This window comes from Denticeps clupeoides, chromosome 1 (assembly GCF_900700375.1).
Source record: "Denticeps clupeoides chromosome 1, fDenClu1.1, whole genome shotgun sequence".
Lineage (NCBI taxonomy): Eukaryota > Metazoa > Chordata > Actinopteri > Clupeiformes > Denticipitidae > Denticeps > Denticeps clupeoides.
The window spans coordinates 27,203,148-27,219,000 of record NC_041707.1 but is presented as its reverse complement, the minus strand read 5'-3'; the positions used below and the strand labels follow the sequence as shown (position 1 = coordinate 27,219,000).

Below are 15,853 nucleotides of genomic sequence, written 5' to 3'. Positions count from 1 at the left end.
TGATGGTTTAGACTTTGTTTAATTCACTTAAACAAATGATCAGTTGTTAAAAAAGGAAATTTCACAGTTAAAAATTAAGCACAGGTCAGCTGTAATAAAAAACTAAAAAACTAAATACGTGTTTTAATTCTTTGCTTCTGTAGACATCCTTTTCTTTTAACAGAATCAAGAAACTTTTAATGAATAATTATTACTTTGTAATGTCCATGTTTCTTAATTCATTAGTAACTTATTTAATTTTCAGTAAGTTGTTTCCTTATTGTATGTGGAACAGACAATACTATTTTCAATGTGCATCAAGTTTCAGACTATTGTGTCCCACCATTGCTTCTCAAAAGGTCCATGTTCCTTGATGCTGTTCCCGTTAAGCTTACTTTCTAATTTTTATTTTATTTTTTTTCAAGAGGAATCCTTGAAGCAAACACAAAAAAATATTTCCATGAGAAGTTTCAAAAGTCTGCATCTGCAGAAGTTTCCTGCATCTGTGCGTTAAATTATTGAATCAGAGTGAAATTCTTGGTCCACCTGGAATAATCTTTATATTACTTTCTTTTTAGGTTTAATATTTCACAATCAAAACGTAAGTTTTGAATTAGAAGTTAGAAGTACTTGTCACAAACAGGAAATTATGGCTCAGAAGAGAGGCGCTCTGGTTTTCCAATGGCCTTCTTTTTTCTCTTTTGGAAACAAAACCCTTACGTTGCATAGTGATCAAAGCTTCCAAGGTATTCCAAACCTGCTCGATAGCAGAATTGATACTGATCCTATAGAGGAAAATGATGATTCCAAATTATTCCACATGCACACAATTTAGTTTATAAGGTATTTTTGCTGCTGCTACAAATATTGAGCAAAAAATCTGCCTTACTTGACCTAATGATTTAACAGTTAATTAAATGTACACATTAAATATTATACTACACCTCATTATCAATACACCTGATGACCGTTATGTTGGAAAGATTTGCTACTCAAGCATACATAAAAAAAACATACATTTCATCATTTTTAGAATAGATTGTTAAAAAGAGAGAAATTTTCGAAATGAGTAAATACTGTAAAAAGTTTGTTGGCCCCTGAATTAAAAATGAATTAATGTTACAAGAATATGAAGCACAAAATTTTCTTACAGAACTGAACAGTTCTATTACTTAATTTGTGCCAACGTTGCTGAATGATTTTTAAAGTAAACTCACCTCCGTCTGCACCATGGCTGGCCTCTGTGTCCGAAGCATTTTGACTGTCTGAAAAATGTCAACTACACCCTCATACCTCATCCTTTCCAAGACAATGCTTAAAGTGATGAAGACACCAGTTCTCCCAACTCCCGCACTTAAATGAAATGAAATACAAAATAACAGACAGGCAGACAACAAACAAGCATACCCCAAAAGGCAATATAAGGCTCACAGACAAGAAATTTTATTTAAGTAGATTTGTAATTTTTTTAAAACCACAACAGAATTATCCTTTTGCATTTAATACCATCACTTTGTAAGCAATGAACAGTTATGAGCTGCATATACCTCAGTGGCCCCATGGCGGTTCAGTATTTGAACCCATGACTTTTCAGCTTCAAATGCATTTCCTTAGGTACTAGGCCACCACTGACTTTTGTGTTTTTACAATTAATAAACATTCTGATATTCAGAGCTTCTCATGATTCAAGGGTTGCATGGATGAAAGAATTTTCCTTACCTGCAATGAACAGAGATTGGCCCATCTTGGCCAAACTGTTCTTTCGTTTTATGCACTTGGCCAATGAAGTCAATGAAGCCCTCTCCTGATTTTGGCACTCCTTGTTCAGGCCAGTCAGTAAACTGGAATTGCCTAACTGTACGTGACTGTCCATCCTGAAAGCCAGAAATTAAAGGGTCATGTACTTCTACTGCAAGCTTGCTTGAGGTCCCTTAAAGATTCAGCTGCTATATAAAAGATACTTTGGGCACTCTTGTGAGGTGAATCTACACAAATGAGAGAGTTCTCTGTATGAAATGCTAGGAATAAGAAAGTGATGGCCATTGTTTAGGGAAATATAAGGTAACACAGTTTTAAGAACCAAAGATATTTGTTATCTATTTCAGCAGGTCCCATGTCTTTTGTCAGTCATATCTGTGTCTACGATCGTAGTCTGTGTGTCTTGCTGGAGAAGTCATGTTCTGCCCTGTGTATGCGTCTCCTGTGTTGCAACCTAGTCCCCTGTGTCTTGCCTCACCGTGTCCAAACTCTGTGTCCTTTTTCCAAAACTACTGACCCTAAATGTTGTACATTTGATAATGTTTCTGTTTATATAGTCAACCTGGAATCACACCTGCGCTGGATCATAACCCAGTATTGTGTCTCTGCCATGTGTCTACCCACGTGTCATGTGAACTGATAGTTTGAGATACTGCCATTACCTCCAAATTATGTTAGTTAATTTTTTAACCTGATAATTTATTAATCAATAACATTTAACAAATTTATTATAGAGTCGGTAGGTTCCTGGCACATCACCAAAATGTCATGTGCATTTAGAAATAGTTTGTGTTCTCTCCCCCTCCAAACAAGTGGGCTAAGATTTCAACTCTGTCGGGTTGACCTGGAAATGTTAAAAAAACGGGGTGAACAGTCCCTTGGTGAGAACAGAGTATATTGTCTTAACCCATCTACAGAAATGATCTATTTCAAAATTTGACAATGCAGTAAACAAAGACCAAAGCCTTTCAGAACAATGAGTGGGATTGCTACCCCACTTTGTCTTTATAAATAATCCTCAACAACATCTTGCTGACAAAAAAGTGACAATATTTTACAGTTAACATTTATCAAACTAATCATCTGGATCAGTTGATTGATAATTTAAGTAAATGTGCCATATTGGAAAGCTTCTTGATATACTTTGGTTAACATTTGGGGCAGGTATATTTGTAAAACCTATGAGAAAATTCGGCTGGGAAGCCATCTATACCTGGAGACTTTTCAGTTTTCATAGCAGTAATAGCTTTTGTATCTTCTGCCTCTTTTATAGGTGCAGCCAATCTGAACCTTTCTTCATGGCAGATGTTTGGTATGATTTTATCAAGAAGTCTTCTGTACTAGCCTCAATCTCAGATGTATATAGATCCTCATAAAATAATTTGAAAACAGCATTAATTAATGTAATCAATTTGTCATCTTTTAAATTGCTTTAATCACACTTTCTCCAGCTGTTTGAGCTATCTAGTAAGTATTCATCGTGTTTTCCACCATTGTCATAGGACTTTGTTCATAAGCCTATAAATTTCATAGAGATTAAATGTTTTGTTCTACTAAATCTACTTTCATAATTTTCTGATAGTTGTGCTATTTCTTGAGAGTGCTATATAATAGACAATTTTGACATTTCAGTGCCTCAGAAATATATAATTAAAACAACACACTAATCAGAAAGTAATATTTTATGACATATTGCGTATAAAATTTGCTCCGTATTCTTTGCATCAAGAAATAAGACAACTGGACTCAACACTGGTCCACACTTCCTCATCGTTTCAGTAGGTTGCCTTGTGGTCCTGTATTTTTTTTTTTTGGAACTTCTTGGAACTAAATCCCAAACATTTGCCCCTAATCAATCTGTAGTCCCAATATTTACCTCTACAAAAAAAAATGATTTTAATGTTTTGGCATTAAAAAACGTATTGGCTGTGTTTTAATGTTTTAATTTCTGGCAGTACAGTAAGATTCTGCATTCCCTTCATCCTCCATATTCTTGCCATTCTCCCTCCATGTAAGTTTTGCCTGGTGCTGCAATAACCTGCAGTCATACCATGGTATCCCCTTCCTCTCATTTGGAGTTGGATCACTTCTTCTTGAGCAGTATATCTGAGAAATCTAATCAATATAATGCGTGGAGGTTTATTAGGATTCAAGTCATGGCCCAGGCTTTGGTGACACTGCTCAACCTCATATTACCTACAGTCAGTCCCAAACCAACTGAAAATATCTTCTGCACATAATCAAACAAACCGCCCCAGTCTCGATTCTTTCCTTTAGTCTGACCAGTCTCAGGTTCTTTCAACAAGCTTGGTTCTCCTGATGATCAATTTGGGTCCAGAGTTGCTCGATTGATTTAATTAGCTTGCTGTTATCTTTAGTGAAGTTAGCCACTTGGTCACCCACGTTGGGAGATACAACTTTTGGCCTCTGTTAGCCGAGTGTAACAGTGCATCCTGAAAAGTGCCTATAGAGTGTGAGTATAGAATAAAACGGCACAGAGTCGTCAGCAACACAAAAGCCGTAGCCAAGCTTATTCGGAACCCTCCCGCGCTGCCCGCACGCAACAAGCTTTCAGGTGTACCGCCTTTCATAATAAAAGCCCATCCCCTAACCCAGAACATTAATTCAACAAGAAAAGAAGCTTACACTTGTTTGGATTTCAGCTACAGAGTTCTGTTGTGTCGGATTTCATGAGCGCCACGTTAACTGCAATCCCATTCAGTGTCACACCAATCTTGGCAATCTCAGCAAACTGGCCATTTATATCACTTTTCCGATCTTCTTATTGGTTAGCAAGACTAGCAGGGTTAGCTTTTCTGATTGCAACAGTTGACAGGCATGTCTGCACGTTTCACTTTTTCTGACTAGATGTCATATTTCATCACAGATTTACTTTAAATCTTTTGAGTTTAACTGGAATTCACCAGTGCCTATTTACATTAATATGAGATGTTTCAAAGTTTAATTTTCAATATGCTGTACTCAAAATAAGTTAGGGATATTGTTATTTTCATTAGTTTAATATTTATTACCCCAAAAATTACCCCCAAATAACAGAAATTGACATTGTCAGTAGCGGGTGTTTCCACCATTTGCTGCAATGACATGCTCCTCACTAGCCTCATGATGTTGTTCTGAGGCAATGCATTCCACAAGTGCTACACACAGTGCTGCCAGGTCACATGGGGGTTGGGTAGGATCATTCAGACTCTGCTTCACCTGGTCCCAGACGTGCTCTATAGGGTTCATGTCACGGGACATTGATGGCCATACCATATGAGACACTCCAACTTCCTGAAGTCGAGCTGTGACAATTCTGCAACGATGTGGTGGAGCATTATCATCCATGAACAGAAAGTTGGGGGTGTGCTGGTAGAATTGGGGGATGATGATGGGTTCTATGATGTCTCTGAGGTAATAACATGCAGTAACTGAGACATGTATAATAACCAAATCTGTTTTGCGCTGACTGGTGATGCATGCCCAGACTGCTGCACCTCCTCCACCAAAGCAAACCCTGGGGACCATTTTGATCTCAGAGTATTGCTCACCTCGCCTTCTCCAGCAACGCTGATGACAATCATTTCTGCGCAATGTGACCCAACACCTGACGGTAGACCACTGCTGCATTTCCAGGTCACATTGTCTTGTGCCCACTGCAAATGTTCACGGCGGTGTCTTGGTGTTAGTGGAGTCACCTGCAACGGTCGCTTGACATTCAAGCAAAAGCGGTGGAGTCGGATGTGAATGGTATGTCTGAAAACCCTAGTACCTCTCGCATGCCTGCAGCTGTGTGGCAGTTTTCTCAGACATAACAATGTCTGAGTGCATAGGTCCTTAGGTACTTGTCATCATTGCCATCTGTCACTCGTGAGGCTCCACTCCTGGGTCTGTCATGATTTCTGCCAGTAGTTACGTGTCTTGATGCAAGTCTGCTGATGACACTTTGAGTTCACGAACAACATCTGACTGCCTGCCACCAACTTGAAGACCCACCATGGCCAGGTGACGCTGCGTGTGTGTTCATGGCTATTTCAATGATGAACTTGGAATGACTTACTGACAATAGCAGCTTTTTTATACCCACAGAATGTTGAAATTGATGCCATATTGAGAAAGGTTGTCTCTTGGTATTGGCCCCAATGTACACAACGAGACCATTACATGGAAAACCCAAAATGAGGTGTGTCTCTCACCCCAATACAATTGCCTCCCTATCCCAAAAATGTCTGAAGTGAAACAAAAACCGTATGTATGATGTCCACTAAGTCTCTCACAATATCCCTAAATTATTGTGAGCAGTGTATTATCAGTGGGGGATTCGGAGCTCCTCTCAAGCATGGCCATTCCCAGGCACCTTGCCACGTGACTCCCCAACAAACCCCAACCTTTTAAAGAAAATGAAAGATTAGTTTTTTTTTTTTTTGGATACTTACCCTTGCATCAGTAACTTTGAACTCCCTCAATATATACTGGGGCATATTGTACTCTGCCATTGGGTCGACAACAAAGTACTGGTATCGCGCTGATCTTTCAGCTGGCCAGTACTGATGACATTTTTCCTAAACGTAGTAAGAGCAAGATTACACAAACAGTTACAAATTAAATGCATTTGTTGAACTGTGCTCTACTATGTCTGTATTATATGTGTATTCAAAATGAATTAAGTAATTAATTAATAATTTATTTAATGTAGAAACAACATTTTTCTCCACCCAAATAATCAATTTTACCAAAAACAACCCAAACATCATGTGATGTTTGGTTCAGTGCACTACTATTGGTTGTTAAAGAATTTCATTCTTTCATTTCATTCTTAATACATTTTTTTATATATTTTGCTGCAGTCATTGGGGTATTGAAATTATTTTTATAACCAGCATGGATGATTATGCATTGATTCATTGCAGAACATAATACATTATATCATACTGATGTTGCTGATTTTCTGGCGAAGGCATAAAAATTCACTCAAAGTAGCGCCAGTACTGACTGTGGTTGCCTGACCTGTGTACAGCACTGCTCCGGGTAGTAGTAGCGCGCCACTTGGTGGCCTTGTGCTCGCACCACAGTCAAAGTTGCAATTTGTTGAACTTTGACTGCTGTGCGCCATGACGCATTTTCGTGTCAACCACACAACGTTATCGTTTAACCAGGAGAACCACGCATTTTTCGTGCGGGGCAAGCATGAAAGCGTCCACACGGTGAACAAGACCTTAACTCTTGTATTTGAAAACATTATGTGATGTAGTCTAGAAATTTTATGGGATGCAGTGTGATACATCGATAATCAAGGCAGTGTCAAATAGAATCATGAGACCAGTGAAGGTTCACACCTCTAGCTATCATGAACACATAGGGTCTAGCACGTGGAATAGCACTAAACACATTGGCTATGCTCAAACCTATTTTGAATCACTCAAACATGTGCCATTGTTCTTGTCTTAGATGATGTTATGCGCAGCATATCAAAATTTGGGCCCATGCAAACAATCACGAATTGATTCCACTAGAAGGTGTTTAGCACCAACAAAATGACTACATATCAGATAATGTAGTCATTGCAGGCTAAATCTTTGAGCTGTTTGACATATTCTGCAAAACCACTATGGACCACATTTTGCATTGAAGAAGGCTGTATTATCCTGCTAAAGGAGGGCGCTGCTACCAGAGAATTCTATTTCAATAAAGGGGTACACCTACTTATTGATGTCAGAGGCACTTTCAGAAGTGTACTTTAGTGTTTGGGGAGACCTGTTTGGCAAATGCTCTGTCCCTTTGAAGCTTCCCAATTTACACTTGACAAACACAAGTGCAAAAACATACATTTATATACGTTTTTTGCATGGAGCAGAATTTACACTCAGTTATAGGGACAGCCCCTGGGCATTACTGTGTCCTGCTCAGTGACCCAAAGGTAGTAAGTGGGGTTTGAACCTGTGACTTTCTGGTCATTTGTTTCATAGAGGCCATGAGGTAAAATAAAAAACAAGAACTCATTAATAATCTGAACCAGTACTTATATCCAGGAACATACCCTTCCCATTTCTCTGAGTTTGGTAAGCATGACTACAATGGTGGAGTTGTGCTCCCAAAGCATCCTCCAGAAGTCTTCAGTGGTCTCAGCCAGTGGACCTTGTGTTGCAATGTAAGCCTTCTGTTGTCTGTGCAAAAGATGCAGAGGTCTCCGTATTTAATTGATCGAATTGACTTATAATAATGACATTGGAAAAAAATGATGGCCTTAATAAGTATTATTGTGCAGGGCTCACCTGTACCCATCAATGAAACTGCCGTTGATGTAGTCAGAGCCCTCCACACCACGTATTGGCTGCAGACACACTCTTGTTGATTCGTATGGCATTATGTTTACAAGCCGGTTCTTAAACTTGTTGCATGGCAGATTGGCACTGATGAATCGGGATGTATGGGCTTTTGTGTTTGCTAAACGCTTTCAGAAAAAAAACATATTAGAAACATGGAATTATTTGTGGTTGAACAATATGACAACAAAATTCAACCCCAAGATTATTGTAAGCGCTGGTAGATCTATAGTAATAGTAATAGTAGCACTATTTAAAGGTAGCCAGAACCTGATTGTAGATCTGCAGATTGCTGCTAAGTGAAATTATACCAATGTCTTGAACTGTCCTTGAACTGACACATTCACTTTAACTGACACAATGGTAGGAGGGCAAGGGAAAGAATGACACAATCACAAGGCAATTTTATAATTTTGTTGTTTCACTTCCCTCATTTATAAAACAGGTTGCACGTTTATGAATAATTGAACCTGTAGCCACCTTAGACAAGGGATCTTCAACCCTCAAATCTATCCCTTTTAAGATATTGACTTAAATTGGCCACAGAGGCATCACTTGACTCTCAGGTCAAGGAAGACTGAACCGCAAAGGCCATGAGATAAAGGACCTTCACAAAAGTGTACACCCCCTGTAAAAATGGCAAGTTTCCTTTCAGTCGATTCACTTGGTAATAAGTATGGGAAAAACACACCTCTACATGCCTAGCTGAAGACACCTTTAACCATGTCTACAGGCAGTAGATGGGGCAAAAAAAAAAAAAATAATTGAAAAATATGTTTTTGCACATCCTGGATCTGGTTGGCATGGTTGTGGTGGTCCTGGTCAGCCTCCCTGTAATGAAGCCTATAATGGCGATGGTAATGGTATAATGGTAAATCGCCCCTAAGCACACACCAGGGTGAGAGAAATATTTCTTCTTCACCTAGCATGGGGAATGAGCAGAATGGATCAGTTGGAACCCAGCAGACACAACTGTCTCTCTTGTGCGGTGTGAGAACTGTCACCTGCTGTAGCAGGATTGCTAATTTTAACTATAAAGGTTTATTTGGCAGCTATTTCAGCTTGTCATATTGGTATTGATTGGGTGTCATCATATGATTTCTGAAGGGTATACAATGGTTAAGCCCTATCGCTGTTCACTGTCTTTTTGGACACTGTGTGTGCCTTCACTGCCTTCATAGGCAGTTTCCTATAAAATCACATTGCTGCTGGCATTGGTCAGGTGAGTGGACAACCTCCAGGCTCTCTCTGGACAACCACAGCACATGCATTTTTCCATTGGCTGTAACATTACATTGCAAATCTGTCCTATGTGCGTAAGGTTATGTCAACATCCTTCAGTACTTTGAGCTTTCAGCTATACTCCCCGTCTTCCCCACCCTTATCAATGGAGGTGCCTTGATCTGCTCTGCCCAGTGATGGCAGTGCAGGCCTATGTGTGCAACACTCAAGAATTTATTTGTGTGAGCAGGTGTTTGTCTAAATGAGGCCAGCCTCTGTCCAAGCAGCATCTGTCACTTTTAATTGTGGAGGCCTTGTCTTATAATGTCAGGGTATTCGTCCCACCAGAGGGTGATAGGGCATGCTCTAAAAGAGCTGTGTCACCTCTTGGGGTCTGTGGGAGACTTCTGTGCAGCAGACATTTGGGCTTCACAGCACACGTTTGTGCATTTTAATGCCTGGGTGTGATTTTCTCAGCAATGGCTACCTCCACCTCAGGGAACTCTTAGTGCACCCACCATTTGGTCTGGTTCAGTTCTGCTGGGCAGGGCATGTATATATATCCCATACATCTTTTATTGTAAAGACTAGGGATGTGTAACACTGATTTTCTTTTCTATCCGATTCCAAGTAAAATTCAAGTTTGTATCGGCGCTACTGATTCAATACTTTATATAAAGACTGTGATTGGCGGGGCCATGAAATTTTTCGGGTGGGTTTCTGGGGGGTCGGGTTGGTGCTTGCTGAGGGAACCAAACAGGCTGGGGCCACCCCTTTCTGTGACATCACTGAGTCACGTTAATCTGTTACGAGCAGTATTTCTACCAGCATGTTTAATTTTAGTTGAAACGTGGTACAGACATATAACCACGAAAGTATTAATACCATTGTGCTAATGAATAAGAAAAACAAATATGTTGTGAAAAAACTATGTTCAATAAAATGGCTGCATAGATATGTACACCCTTAATCTAATCCTTTGTTGAAATGCCTTTTGATTTAATTAGAGCATTCAGTATTTTTTCAAAAGCATACTAAATCTATGAGATTGTGAAGACACTGCTTATGCACAGGCCACCCCAAAGATTTTCTAATGAGTTTAGGTCTGGGCTCTGGCTAAGTCATTCTAAAACTCTATTTGTAAAAGGGTAAAACTGTAGTGAAGCCATTTTTTATTTGGAAATTCCTCTTCTGTTTTTTAGCAGATTTCTGCTAAAAATTTTTGAGCTAAAATATCTGGTAATTGGAGCTAATTTCTACTACCTTGACTACCCCTGTTCCAGGTGAAGGAAAACAACCATAAATAATTATACTGCCACCACAATGCTTCACTGTGGGTATGGAATTCTTTTAGTCATTCAAATTGTTTTGCTCCAAACATTTATTTTGGAATTCTGCCCAATATGTTTAGGTCCTGTTTGGACAGATGTGTCCAAAGAAGAAAAAATGCTGTCGTTAAATCAAAACGTGCTTCACCAAAGTAGTAGTTTAAGGGTGTGCACACAAATAAACATTTTAACTGGTTACACTTGGTTTTGTTAGCATTAACCTAGTTTACCTTAAACTCCAACTCCATTCCAGTAACATTCTCACTGGATTCAACTTGCGTGAGTTTCTGGATGTAAGCATAGAGGTTCCGGGCAGGGACCTCAGTGATTCCACAGGTGACAGCTTCTAGAAGAGCATCATGAATGAAGACATACTGGTCTTCTGTCTGGACCATGTAATTGCGCTGGGCACGCATTAGGGTTACATGGCCATAGATATCTACTGTCTTCTCATGCTTTATCCTTTCTAGCATGGCGTCGATCACAATGAAACAGCCTGTCCGGCCAACCCCAGCACTATGGAGAACAAAAACAAAATCTTGTTATGTAAAAGCAACAAAAGGATTTGCATGCTATAAGGAAGATTTCATGTTGACAGTTTACAGACTCTCTAATTCTTCAAGAATTTTTTTCCACTGAAGAACACCCATATACTCAAGGGCAATCAATTCTCCCTGTTGGAACCCACCTGTGCTCCCTGAATGAACCAATGAACTTCACTCATTTATTCTCCAATTTAACCTCCATCTCAGGCTCAGGTAATCATTCTTTTCCAAGGTACAACTGACTTAAATTACTGCTGCACAATTAGTGTTCACTCTGTGAGGGCAGAGGAAGCTAGCTCTGATTATTACAACTCTGTTAAAGTTCACACAATGTGGAGCTGGGGGAGGGACAGGGATGTACATTTTATTATTTCAAATATGTTAAATAAAAATGAAAGCACATCTAAGATGACTTGTGTAACATCTTACTGTAATACCAAATAGTGATTAATGATTTTCATTTTACATTCTACTCTGCTTGCAGTGTCAAGATATGCAATGATGTATGTATGTATGTATGTATGTTTATATATGTTGGTGACCTGCCTTCCCTCTGCCAGGACCACACCGCCAGTCAGGTGGGGGGTGGGGGATTTTTTTTTTTGGAGGGGGGGTGCAGTTCAGGTTGGGGGCTCCTCCTGAGGGGAGGGTGGGTGGTCTAAGCGACGGAGCTGGGTCTTCCGGTAGCCGGTAAAGAGGGCAGGCCTGGCATGGGCCTACGGCCGCCTCCAGAGGGGAAGAGCACCATAGAGCCCCCTGGAAGGCATGAGGACCCAGCTGGGACAGGCAGGAAGAGGGCCTGCTTGTCCCAACGAACGCAGAAGGGCTAGCCGGATGGTCTGGCAAATCCCCCACCTTGGCACCAGGAATGTGCAGCGAGAGGGGCTACATGTGCCCAGAAGGCATTAGCCAGGGGTGCCGTAAATGGAATGAAACCCGAATATATGGAATGAAAGTCTGAATATATGGAATGAAGTCTGAATATATGGAATGAAGTCTGAATATATGGAATGAAACCCGAATATATGGAATGAAACCCGAATATATGGAATGAAAGTCTGAATATATGGAATGAAGTCTGAATATATGGAATGAAAGTCTGAATATATGGAATGAAATCTGAATATATGGAATGAAGTCTGAATATATGGAATGAAATCTGAATATTTGGAATGAAATCTGACGTCATGCAGTAACACCGCTAATAATTCTACCAACATTCAGTATAGGACAACTTATGAAGAGATTTTTCAACAGTTCCACATCAGGCGAGCTTCCCACCGCCATTCCTACACAAACCTCCGTCTTTTAATACAGAAAAGGAAGTGAACAGGGAGGAATTACAGGGCAAACTAACTTCAGCATTTTAAATCCGATATACCAGCGCTGCCCGATCCCAGCGCGCCTTGCAACGTTTACATTCAGGCTGCACACACAAAGTTTATTCTGTTTTATACTCGTCGCTGCCTGTGCGAGTATCTCCGGCGCCGTTTTAACGTGTAAAATCTGCACCAGCGGAATTTCACCAGCTACATCGGGTTCATCATAAACTCAACTCACTATAAAGCACAATCAGCCACAGGGACGATTTTATACAAATTACAGCGCGGTTTAGCGTGTTTAATTAAAGACACAAATGTTCTGCTAACTTTAAAAAGTGCAGATTACATTAATGTATAGAATAGAATATAATAAACTTTGTGTGTGCAGCCTAAATCTAAACGTTGCAAGGCGCGCTGGGATCGGGCAGCGCTGGTATATCGGATTTAAAATGCTGAAGTTAGTTTGCCCTGTAATTCCTCCCTGTTTACGGAGGTTGTAGGTAGGAATGGTGGTGGGAAGCTCGCCTGTTTCGGTCAGTGCGGGTGCTTGATGAATAAGCAGCTACTGTCGCTGCATTAGGTCTTCCACGGTGAAACATAAAATAAATCTCTATGCTTGTAGAATTGTTAGCAGTGTTACTGCAAGCATTAGCCAGAGCGTTTATTATGTCGTCGCTGCTTAAAACTGCTACCACTGGGTTTGGTGCAGAATCACTCGTTGTGAGACACTATTCACCTGTTTAGCGAACTAACATTCTCAAAATGGCGCCAACGGCTTAGTGACGTCAGATTTCATTCCATATATTCAGAATTTCATTCCATATATTCAGACTTCATTCCATATATTCAGACTTTCATTCCATATATTCAGACTTTCATTCCATATATTCAGATTTAATTTCATATATTCAGAATTCCATTCCATATATTCAGACTTTCATTCCATATATTCAGACTTTCATTCCATATATTCAAGTTTCATTCCATATATTCAGACTTTCATTCCATATATTCAGACTTCATTCCATATATTCAGACTTTCATTCCATATATTCAGAATTCCATTCCATATATTCAGACTTTCATTCCATATATTCAGACTTTCATTCCATATATTCGGGTTTCATTCCATATATTCAGACTTCATTCCATATATTCAGAACTTCATTCCATATATTCAGAATTTCATTCCATATATTCAATTCCCTGTCAATATATATATTATTTATTTCCTGTTTGGCTTGCCATTATATATATATATAAAATATAAAAGGTAAGTGTGTATGTGTGTATATATATATGTATGTGTGTGTGTGTGTGTGTGTGTGTGTGTGTATATATATACGTGAGAGTATCTCCGGTGGTAGAATTATTAGCAGTGTTACTGCAAGCATTAGCCAGAGTGTTTATTATGTCGTTGTTGCTTAAAATTGCTGCCACTAGGTTTGCTGCAGTCTCACTCATGGTGAGGCACAATTAACCTGTTTAGTGAACTAACATTCACAAAATGGCGCCAATGGCTTGGTGACGTCAGATTTCATTCCATATATTCAGATTTATATAAAAAACATTCTATAAAAAAATAACTAATTTATCCTGAATGTGGTAACAAAAATGGTCATGCTCAAATTATGCTAATAGAAATGTTTTTTTTCACAAGTTGTGCGTAAGGTCCTTGCCACAATAAAAAGATAAAAAGATCTGAATAAAACTATTGACTCAACATTACATTTTTTTTAGATTTGGAATCTGCCTGCAGTGTGTGTTTTTATGGTGAGTATGTGCTGGGCATCTTAGGCTTTGTCTACTGTCTACTAAAGGTGTTGCACTAATTAGTCAAGGCCCTGGGGGATGTGCACTGTAGTTAATTATGTGTCAAATGCAATTTCTAATTCTTTAACAGCCATTGTTTGGAGTGGCAATGTATAATCACCCAGCAGCTGTGACAGAACATAATGAAATGACGATCTGTAAGTTATTTGACGACAAGGCAGGATAAAATAAGCAGTAGGAATAGCTACATTTCTCTTATCTGATGTAAAAATAATGATTAAGCAGGAAGAACTAAAGCCCTGTCATTCAAATCATAGCAATTTCATCATTCTTGTTGAGCTACTTGGACAGGAGAATTCTAATAATTTTTCCAATTACATGGACTCTTTCTGTCATTTACAAAAAAATGTTTTGGTGCCTTTTTCCATACAAATTTAATTTGATTTTCAATGCTTTGTTGAAGTACACTGCTTCAAATGTGTGGACTGAATGGGGATTCTGCTATTTGTCAAAGTAGACTTTATTTCTCTTCACATGCAGACCCCCCAGGACATGCTGTTTGGAACAGACAGGGCATCCAAAAACTGCTACGACTTTTTGACATTGTAGTATGAAAGAGATTTACAGAAGTCACTATTAAGCCACTATTAAAAATAACATTGAAGAGGTCTGTGAGCTTGCAAGTTCAGTAATATGCTCTGGTACCATCCCTTTCATTGCTATAAAGTAGGGTGACTGAGTGGTGTCCACAAAATAATATTAGCTTTGTTAATAATTGAAAGTGTGGTAATATTTTGGTTCTGCTGGTTATGCTGCATGTTTTCATTTCAGTTTGTATTTTGAGTTCTAGCCATCATGCTTTTTCTTTTTATTAAACCTCCCCTAAAAATTAGAGATGTTGAGCATTTGCGTCTCATCCCTCATTCGCTCATGTGGCATGATACTTACAAGCCATCTGCTGATCACTCCTGATAGTCACCTCTAATTTACTACCTCAATATTAATCTGCTGCTAAACAGAAGAGGATGGGTTCCTCTTGCTAAGCCTTGGTTTCTTACTTTTTCAGTGAGTTTTTTTCCTAGTGAGGAAGCATTTGACTGACAGAAATGCAGCACTGTGTTGTAACTCTCAGCAGTTGCTTATGTGTCTGTATCAACACAGAATGGTGTAAGAACTCTCTGCTAGTCTCTAGCTACTGTTTATTGCTGGTGAAATTTGTGACTGAGATGCAGACCCTTTTTTACCATGGAAATTCATCTCAGTTTTCATTTTCACGTGAACTGTTCAAAGCTCGAGATTACACTTTCAGGAAGAATAACAAAGTGGTCTTAAGAACAGCAAGGACTTCCTAACTGATAGACCTGGGAGATAGGATTGGGAGCTTCTACTGCACCCTTTTGAGCCACGACTGTGCAGCGATGCACAGCTCCAACCACAAGTTCGCTAATGACACGATTGTGGTGGGTCTCATCAGCAGAAACGATGAGTCAGTATGCAGAGAGGAGGTTCAACGACTGACAGGCTGGTGTAAAGTAAATATTCTGTTTCTGAATGTGGACAAAACAAAAGAGATGATTGTTGACGTCAGAAGAGAACCTAGGGAC

The 15,853-nt window shown here is 39.3% G+C and overlaps 1 protein-coding gene across 38 annotated transcripts in view; it reads right to left on the bottom strand.

Moving 5' to 3' along the window:
* Positions 1-15,853, bottom strand: part of LOC114786615 (receptor-type tyrosine-protein phosphatase delta) — a 403,565-nt gene continuing 387,712 nt past the window's right edge. For 37 of the 38 annotated variants that reach the window (XM_028973883.1, XM_028973864.1, XM_028973855.1 and 34 more), the window contains 7 exons: positions 10,840-11,125; positions 8,010-8,188; positions 7,775-7,901; positions 6,174-6,299; positions 1,699-1,853; positions 1,197-1,332; positions 1-764 (listed from right to left, as the gene is read on the bottom strand). In XM_028973883.1, the coding sequence (XP_028829716.1) occupies positions 696-764; positions 1,197-1,332; positions 1,699-1,853; positions 6,174-6,299; positions 7,775-7,901; positions 8,010-8,188; positions 10,840-11,125 (1,078 nt within the window). In that variant the 3' untranslated portion in view covers positions 1-695. Of the gene's footprint in view, positions 765-1,196; positions 1,333-1,698; positions 1,854-6,173; positions 6,300-7,774; positions 7,902-8,009; positions 8,189-10,839; positions 11,126-15,853 lie in introns of those variants that run through there. The other variant, XR_003749232.1, reaches the window with a different exon arrangement.